Genomic DNA, 9,681 nt, shown 5'->3' on the forward strand with positions numbered 1-9,681 from the left:
ACAAATCACCTCATCAGGTTTCTAGATTGACTTAACTGAGGAGAAAGGTCCACCATAAATGTGGGTGGAGCTAGGGTGTGGGAGAGGGTGCTGGGCTGAATAAAAGGGAGAAGGCCAGGTGAGCACAAGCATTCATCTCTCTGCTTCTTGACTGGAGATGCAGTGTGGTCAGGGAATTCCAACTTCTGCTGCCATGACACAGAAAATGAAATCTGGGTTTTTGAGATAAGCTAGCCTATGGTATTTGGCTCTGATATTCCATTCAAATAGACCAGAACGAATTTGTATCTCAAGTTTAAAGCATTTAAGGGCTGGAGTATAGATCAGTTATACAGTGCATGCAAGAAGCCCTTCACTTGGTCCTTAATATAAAAAGATACATACATTCATAAATTAGTGAAAAACAATACAAAATAAGTGACTGGTTAGAAAGCCATGTAACTGATGTAGTTAAATTTCAAATATGCCTGAGATCCCTGGTAGCCAAAGTTATAGAACATGCCATCAGGTGTATGCTCATTGAAAGGGAAACATATGGACTGGATGAAACGAGCTTTAAACATGTCTAAAGAGATGCTATAGCAAGGACGGCAGGGGTGGGGTTGGGTGGGGTAGTGGTTGGGTGTTGTGTTAGAAGTCTGGAAAACACTGAATTAGTGAATCAGTCAGGGCAGGAGGTGGTTAGGTTTTCTGTAGACAGAGAACCAGAGGGCACTGTTGCGCTGCAGGAAAACCAGCAGCCTCCACATCCATCCTTCCACCAAGTCCTCCCTTGCTGAGAAGCAGTGCTTTACAGGGGATGAAGGAGAACCACGGCAGGCATCTTACCCAGAAGTCTGTAGGCAGCTTGAGGGTGCTATGCCTGAGATTGACCTGGGGCCTAGACAGCTGGGCTGTGAGGGGCTCATTGACCCTGATTTTGAGTCTCACTTCCCCCACCCTGGGAGGTGTATCCCGTGTGTGTTGCTCTGAGGAGCATGAGTTTCGCTGGCCTTTTGTATTACCCCAAGACTCTCGCAAGCCTAGTGAGGTTTTTAAAGAGCAGCCTAGAAGGCTGCTCATTTCTGTACTGCTTTGGGAACAATTCAGGTTCTGGAATCGACACAAAGATTAATCCCCAGGATGAACATTTACCATCCCGGGCGTCCAGATTCCCAGTGCTGGGAAGATCAAAGTTCAGGGAACTTCTCAAATGAAAATCTGTTGGGTTCAAATCTGGCTTCGAGGAAAAAAGAAAACCAACAAAAGCCTGGAAAGAAGCTATTTTACTCATGAAACAAGAGAGGGCGCTGCTGTGCTGCAGGAAAACTTGCAGCTGTCTTTCCACAAAATCCTCCCCTGCAGGAGTGCCTGAGATGCCATCTGTTCTGGGACAGATCAGTTTTCAGTGACACTTTCAGGCCTTCAGACCTAAGATCATAACACAAGTGTTAGCCCAGAACCTAATGTTAGCAGTTTCCCTCCAAGCCCGCTAGGATGAGAAGGGTGAACCCAAGCAGTGAGAGAGCCCTGTGGCCGCTGTGGCTTGACACAGCAAGCTCCAGCCCACCCTTGACCTAGCCCTCTTCTTCTCTACCCTGCACGTGAGGCCATGGCCACGTGGGGAGGAGGGAGGGCTGTGGAAGGCGGTGCCCGAGCTGTGGTACTTGAGGGGGCTGGGGCTGCTGCTGGGCGGCTGGGCCTGCGGTACATGGATGAGGGAGTGAGCTCCAATGCCCAGAACCCAACTAAAAGAGCTGGGCACTATGGAACACGCCTAAGATCCCAGTGCTGGTGGGACGGAGACAGGAGGCCTCTAGGGTAAGTTAGCCTGAGAGCTCCAAGTTTAATGTGAGAGCTTATGCCAAAGAGTAAGGTGAATGGCCAGCTGGCTGGCTCCTTGCCAGTTCTGGTCAGCTGAGTTGACTCCCAGGGCCCAGCGTAGTGGGAGGAGAAAATGAAGTTCCAAGTTCTCTGCTCTTCACACGTGTGCTATGGTTTGCGTGCACCCCCATCCTCATACAAAATAAACATCAATTTAGAAAAATAGGTGGAGAGCAATTGTGAAGGGCACCCAGTGTTTCCCTCTGCCTTAACCTGCCCACACTTCTGCGCTCATACTTATGCATATATACACACTGACAGAGACAGAGAGATAGACACACATAGATAGACAGACACACACACAGACACAGACACAGACAGACAGACACATTGACAGATAGAACAAGTTAAATAAGTAAAATGCATCAGAGGATGAGGCTGTCTGGCATAGACCACTCCTTGCTCCCAGCCAGGGCTGCTCTGGCTTTGTCTTTCCATCCAGAGGGACCTTCCTGTCCCCCACCCCCACCCCCCAGGTCTTACATCACTCACTGCTTGCAGCTCTTTTCTTTCTACACAACCTTCTCTGCTCTCTACAGACATAATAATATTTGTTATGGTGAGGTGTTGTTGTTTTGCTTTTATGAGACATGGTATTGCTACATAGCCCAGGCTATCCTAACACTGACCATTCTCCTGTCTCTGTGTCCTGAGAACACGTGTGCATCCTCACAGATAACCTCAGAAAAACTCCTGTGGCACTCCTCATCCTCGGAAGGCTGAGAACCGCTCTCCTCATGCCAGGGCCTGCTTAACAGAGGGCTGCCTATTGAGCCGCACGGGACCCTGTGTCTCCTGCTTGCACTGTCTCTTCCTGTGAGCCCTCTTTCCTCAGACACAAGGCTGGGCCCGTGCCAAGAGGCCATTCACCAATAATTAAAGGAATGGAATTTGGACAATTCCACCTTGGCAACCTGACAGAGGGCGTGCATGTATTTGGCTAACACAACATAACACGGCCAAGGCCAGTGAGTCACAAACTCCTGAGAGCAATCAGAACCACATAGCCAGGTGTAGGAAAGGCTATTCGACCTCTACGATAGAGCACGATCAATAGTTATGCTGGAACAATGGGAAGAGACTGGGATAATTTGGGGCCAACTAAAATGCTTGTGTTAAGTTATTATAAGACTTTGTGTTTACTGTGCTGTGGGTGCACCATCTCACCTCCTCTCATAGTGAGGGGGTGTTAGGGAGTATAACGGTGGTGGGAATCACACTTTTGAGAACAGCCTTGAACAACTTCTATGCAGCTTACCTCTCATTTCCTCCCCGCAGAGAAGCTGGAGAGTGTCTTGGGCCTCCCCAAGGCCTAGGAACTGATGGCTTGCCCTCCCTCAGCCTGGCCTTCCAACGGTAGGACTGTTATCAGAGAGGCACAGCTGTCCCATGTGGAGCTCATATGCTCTGGGTGTGGGCTCAGAAGCAGGCCAGAGCAGCTCTGCCCCAGTGCGACAAAATCCTGCCACCTAGCAAGTGCCTTTCCTTCCTCTGTATGTGGCACATCGACCCCACTGAGTGGCTTTGTAGGCCACCAGCCTTCTGCCTTCACAGCCCAGCTCGGGGGCTTCATGTCCTCTGTTGTCTCTCGCCTAGGACCTCCCATCCCTCGTCCCTGAGAATGTGTCTCTGCTGTTGTGCGGCTACTTCTTCCCAAGTCAAGCTCTTGTATTTGGCCATATTCTGGCCCAACGCTGGTGGCCTCCTGTGAGCTACGGTCCTGCTGTGACTAGCTCAAGGTCTGGCCTGAAGCTGCAGCCTCCTCCTCCTCCTCCTACACACACACACACACACACACACACACACACACACACACACATATCTAAGATTGAGGACACCTTGGATACACACTCCCTGGCTCCCTCCTCCCTGACCTTTCACGGGGTTGCAAGGAGGGGCATCGAAACCCGGAAGTCATTCCTACCTAGTATGAAGGCCACCACATAGTTGGAGATCTGGCCCATGCCCACGATGGCAAACAACACGGTGAACATCTCCCAGCTGGTTGAGAAAATCTGCACGAAGCTGAATCCAGTCTGCACAGCCATGGTTGCAAAGAGGACTTTCTTCCTGCCAAACCTAGAGGACACCACATAACACTGTAAGCCAGGGTCACTTGTAGCACCAAACCTAGCCGCACTGTAGGCTCTGTCTTGTGTCAGGACTAAGGCAGATGTATGTTTGGTTCTCCTCTTTCCTCCCCTGTGACATTCTGCCAGCCCCCTCCCTGGAGGAGCGTCCATCGGCCCAGGAACTACCTTCCGAGGTACCAAGCCTTGCTTCTGGAAAACACAGGACATCTTCCGTGAGAGTCACAGTGACATTCTGATCTTTAGAAGGAGCTGTAGGAGGGCTGGGGGCGGGGGTATGTCCTAGTGAGCAGAGTTGCTTAGCATGAATGAAGCTTTGGGAAAAACTGGGTGTGGTGGGGCACATTTGTAATCTCAGCACTTGAGAGGTCGAGGCAGGAGGATCAGGAGCTCAAGGCCACTGTTAGCTACATAGCAGTTTTGAGGCCATCCTCAACCATCCTGGGCCTGTCTAAAACAAAACAAAACAAAAGAAAAGAGAACAAAACCCTTCAAAGTGCAGTTTGAAGACACTTCTTCTATCACCCACATGGGAATTCTGTACGTTTAGAAATTCCCCGAGGGGCGGTTGCTTCTTAACCTTGGCTGCACTTGGAACCACCCAGAAAGCTTTAAAAATGACAGACAGTTCTTGACTTACAATGGTTCGGCTTAGGACGTCATGCCTTTGCAATGGTGGGTAAGTGCTGCACACTCAGGATACCTGCTTGAAATTCTGCCCTTGAATTCCCTGCACTCTCCGTGCTGGACAGGGATGTGGCCTGTGGGCCTGTCTGTGCCTAGCAGTGACAGTGAGGGGAGGCAGCTGGGCCCCCTATGGCTGGCTGTTTGCTGAGCTGGCATGTGGTATTAGCATGTGGTATTAGCATGTGGTATTAGCATGTGGTATTAGCATGTGGTATTAGCATGTGGTATNGCATGTGGTATTAGCATGTGGTATTAGCATGTGGTATTAGCATGTGGTATTAGCATGTGGTATTAGCATGTGGTATGAAGAGTTTTACAACCCAACATCTCTTCAGTTTAGGATGGGCTTATCAGAACAGGCCCAAGGGAAAGTTGAGAGCATCCCCCGCTCATACCAGCACCCCGCTTTGCCCAGGTTTTATTTATCTGCAATGCACTGTGAGTATTGGGGTGTGGTGAAGTTTCCCAGGTGTGTCAATGTGTCTCTAAAATCGAAAACAACCGCTTTATGGGGTGAGGTCATTCCGAGCCACGTCTGTTGCGTCGATGGCCAATTTAAGCTTTAAAATTTCATTCTGGTAATGACTCCTGGGCAGGTGGAGGATGGGCATTGGGCAGGAACTTCCCTGCCCCATTCCCACTGGGCTTCAAAGCTTTGGGGGAGGGTAAGAACACCAGGAAGCCTTGTCCAACACTGCCAGTTTAGCATTCCTGCCTGCCTTAGCCACAAGAGAACATCTAGAGCAGGGTCACACAACTTGGGATACTTCAGTCTTGTCCTCACGAAGTCTGCAAGCCCTGGTGGTCAGAAGCCAGCCTGGGTCAGTCCTGTGGCTGCAGGCCCAGCCAGGGCTCAGTTCCCAGGCTCGGAGTGCATCGCAGGTGCTCCTTGGCTCCTCGACTCTAGCTTTCAGCTGTTTGTGCAGCAATGACATGTCACCTACCCCCCTACCCTGTCAAGAATTGAGGGCAGAGTGTAGGGCAATGACGATAACAGCATCCTGTTCTGTGAAGGGACGTGTGGTCCAAGGGCTCCACTTTCTAGTGAGGTTGATACTTGCATCTCTTTTGGCCAAAGCCTCATGAGTTCAGCCGGGGAGTGTGACAGGAGTGGGTCTTGCTTGGCAAGATGCTGAGGGTGGAGTTACATCTTAGTACCGTCTGTGAAAGACTTATTTATTTACTGTTCTAGTTTGTCACTCTCTGGATAAGCAGGGTCTTGTCATGGAGGGATGATATAGTCAAGGCTGCACAGTAGGTTTATCTGGGAAAGATTTATCTAATTAGTTAGTCAGATAGGGTCTTGACATAGAATCCATGCTGACATCGAACTTTCAATCCTCTTCTCAGGCCCTAGAATCTCAAGCGCTAGGCTCCTCCTATTATTTACCCTGTGCCTAGAGGGTTCTTCTCTGTGTAGAAAGCCCACAAATTTGATCTTATGTCAAGATGAGCTGACATGATAAATAGCTACACCCCATCGCTCCCCATCCAAGATCCTTACCTGTCTGACAGCTGCCCAGACACGAAGGAGCCGCAGAGAACGCCTACGAAGAACAGGGAGGTGGTGAGGGGTGTCTTCCAGTCATCCTCACACACCAGATTCCACTGCCAACAAGACAGCATGCAACGTGAGCCCGGTCCTCCAGCATGACCCACCCGTGCCCCACTCCAAGGAGCGCCAGATGGATGCTGGGTGCACTGCCCTCCCTTGTGCCAGCAGCCTGGCTCTGTGCAAAGGGCACAGGCCAGATGGCACTGGGTCTGACTCTGCCATTCAATGTGATGAGTAGCTTGGGGTGTGCCACTGTCTGTCACTGAAGTGCAGCTTCCTCTTCAAGAGGAAGGAGATGGCTTCAACCTGCTTATATAATGTATCGAGAAGGCCAGCAAACCCTCAACCGGAAAGCAGTACGAAGCAAAGGAACCCCTGTCCTTTTGAGGCCGCCTAGCACAGAGGGAGAGATTTGAAAAGCCAGGAAAGTAGGGCATAAGACATGGCCAGTTGGTCCAAGAATAAAATGTCATCTCCTCTGCTGGAAAGTGAAAATAGCCCCAGTGCTGGGTGAGTTTATTTTTCTAAGCAGACTTCTCTGGAAAGTGTTGGCTCCCTGATCCCCTAAAACCTAGACGGAGCATCTGACCCATCCCAGGGACCACTGTGCTAGCCCTACCCACCCTTTTCAAGGGTTGTCTAAACCGCCTTCCTCAAATCCTCACCCCTCCTTTCCGTAGCCTTCCCAACAACATGGTCCCTCCCAGTCCGCCAAGCCCCGTGGGCTGCTACCCAGCTAACAAGTTCCTGCTGCTGGATCCATAAAACCAGTTTCAGCTCGAGTTTCTGTTCCCAGATTTCCTCAGAAGTCAATTCAACCCAGTCTCAAGGGAGGCTTCAGAGAGTTCAAAGTGTGCTTGATGATCTTTGTTTACGAATTTTAGACTTGCAGTATGTATGGGAACGGTGTGTCACGAGACGATCTGGCTGAGGAGAAAGACCCTTGTCTCAGGTCTATCCCTCGCTCCCCTGGGTGGGCATCCCACGTCCACAGCATTTGCGGGGCAGTTCTGTTCTTATTCCCTATCGCTGCCCTCACAGTATAGTTGATTTAAATTAATTCATGCATATGCACCGTTCCATATCTCATCCTGTGGTACAGAGAGAGGTCTTTCTAGAAACACAAACCAAAAAAAACAAAAAACAAAAAAACAAAAACAAACAAAAAAAAACCCACATAAGCTAAAAAAAGCTAAGGCATCAGGGCAGACACAAAGTCCGGGAGGTGATAAAAACTCAGGCCAGCGGTCACACCAGACTGTCCTGCCCAAGGGTCTACTTCTGGCAAAGGGGTTCGAGAGATGGCTTTACCCTTTCTCCAGCAACTCAGCTTTAGTAGGGCCTCATGACCCACAGCGATTAAGCCTTCTGCAGAACAACAAACAGCTTGTCTAAGTCCTGAGACTCAAGAATTAGTCCTTGAGACTTCCTTCCATGAAGGGTCACTCTAGACCCCCGATGCTGGCTGGGGAGTCAAAGCATGGCTCTGCAGAAGAAGACCGTGGACAAGGAAGTCAGCTCTAATGCTCAGAAGCAACCCAAGGATCGGCCTGAGGCAATTCAGGTTGCCTCGCCTCCTGCTACGGCGTGACTGTTCATTAAAACGGTGAAATTTAATCCCTATTGCAAAGGATTAAGCAAGTAGACAGACTTATTTCAATGATGGCATTTGGAGGTAAGAATTTGGTGTGGTGATTAAGGTTAAACGAGGTGATAAGAGTGGGGTTTAATCCAAAGGGACAGCAGCTTCAGAAGAGAACAGATCTAAGTAAACAAGTTTTCTGTCTCACCGATGTCCTGTGCAAGTCACTGAACTTGAGCTCCACCTTCATAACCTGGAGTTGAATAAGCCTTTATTCTATATGTGTGCTGGCATGTGTGTATGGTTTGTGATATATTTATAGTGTGTTACATACATGTAAGTGTGCATCCACACATACGGGGTGGGGGTAGAGGGTGATGTCAGGTGTCTTCCGCTATCACTTTCTGTCTTCTTCCTTTGAAATAGGGTCTCTCATTGAACTGGAAGCCCCCAGTTTGGATAGGCTAGCTGGCCAGTGCACTCCCAGGAACTGCCTATCTCCAACCCTTAATGCCTGGGTTACAGACATGTGCAGCCGTGCCTGGCGTTTTTTTTTTTTTTTTTTTTTACATGACTCCTGGGGATTTGAACTCAGATGCATAAGCACCCACACAGCAAGTAGTCTTCCTCACTGAGCCATCCTGCAATTCCAAACCTTCACTCTTTATAAATGACCTAGAAATGGGGCCAGCAAGATGGCTCAGAGTGCTCAGGGGCTTGCTGAGTAAGCCTGGCCACCTCAGTTCAATTCCTAGGGCTCCTGTAAAGGTGGAAGGAGGGAACCAACTTCACAATGTTGTCCTCTGACCTTTACCTTCACTCTGTGGTACAGCCCCACCATTAACCACCCACATTAATATTTATAAATTAAATAAAGTTAAAGAATAATTACTCAGAAATAAAAATGGACCTGAGGTCCCTGAACTCTGGGAGACAAGAGAGACAACAAGGCTTCTACTGCTATCCAGCCAGGCTCCTCCTATGCTCTGTCAGCCTATGGACCAGAAGGGAGTAGTAGGCGAGATGTACCTGTATGAATGATATCTTCTTCCAAATCTAGCTGGCCAAAGCTTGGAAGGCAGCTCTGACTTCTAACCCTGACACAGAGAGACATCGCTATATCACCAAGGCAAACCCACTCTTCTTCCAGGAATATGACACCAGGAGACAATTGCTCAGGACTATGGGGAGAAGGCTGCCATCACGGAATTCAGCCATGTACAGCACCCAACCCATCTTATGCCAGCAGAGGTGTTACCATGAAGTCACCAACCATCACCATTCCAGAGGCATCTAGGGAGCAAAGAGCTTCTAGGTAGGATGGTCTATGCTTTGTGGTTTTGTTTTGTTTTGTTTTGTTTTGCTTTGCTTTGCTTTGCTTTGCTTTGCTTTGCTTTGCTTTGCTTTGCTTTGCTTTGCTTTGCTTTGCTTTGCTTTGCTTTGCTTTTTAACTGTTTCACTGACAGGCAAAGAAAGGACTTCGTGACAAGCATGGTGGTCCACACCTTTAGTCCCAGGACTTGGGAGGCAGAGGCAGGCGATCTCTGAGTTCAAGGCCAGCCTGGTCTACAGGGTGAGTTCCAGGACAGCCAGGGATACCAGAGAAACCTTGTCTCAAAAACCCAAGCCAACCGATCAACCAAACAAATGAATAAAAGGACTTAAGAGACAGAAAGGGGAAGAGAAAGCCAGTTGGAGGAGGATCCAGACCCAGCATGAGCAAAAACAGTGACGGGGATTCTATGAAACAGGTGGTCCCAGTGCAAACTGAACTCTCTGGATCCAGAACTCAAAAACTGCAAGTACAAAATTTAGATGACCCTCCCCACCTCTTCTCTCTCTTTCTTTAGTTCTCTCTCTTTCCCTTCCTCTCTCTTCCCTTCTCCTCCTCCTCCTCCTCCTCC

The 9,681-nt window shown here is 49.3% G+C and overlaps 1 protein-coding gene across 1 annotated transcript in view; it reads right to left on the reverse strand.

The window, feature by feature from the left end:
- Positions 1–9,681, reverse strand: part of LOC110332109 (solute carrier family 22 member 4) — a 46,754-nt gene that overhangs the window by 20,185 nt on the left and 16,888 nt on the right. Inside the window, exons 2-3 of the mRNA XM_021213101.2 lie at positions 6,145–6,248; positions 3,788–3,942 (exon numbers count right to left, since the gene is read on the reverse strand). Coding sequence (XP_021068760.1) covers positions 3,788–3,942; positions 6,145–6,248 — 259 coding nt within the window. The remainder of the gene's footprint in view (positions 1–3,787; positions 3,943–6,144; positions 6,249–9,681) is intronic.

This window comes from Mus pahari, chromosome 14, assembly GCF_900095145.1.
Source record: "Mus pahari chromosome 14, PAHARI_EIJ_v1.1, whole genome shotgun sequence".
NCBI lineage: Eukaryota > Metazoa > Chordata > Mammalia > Rodentia > Muridae > Mus > Mus pahari.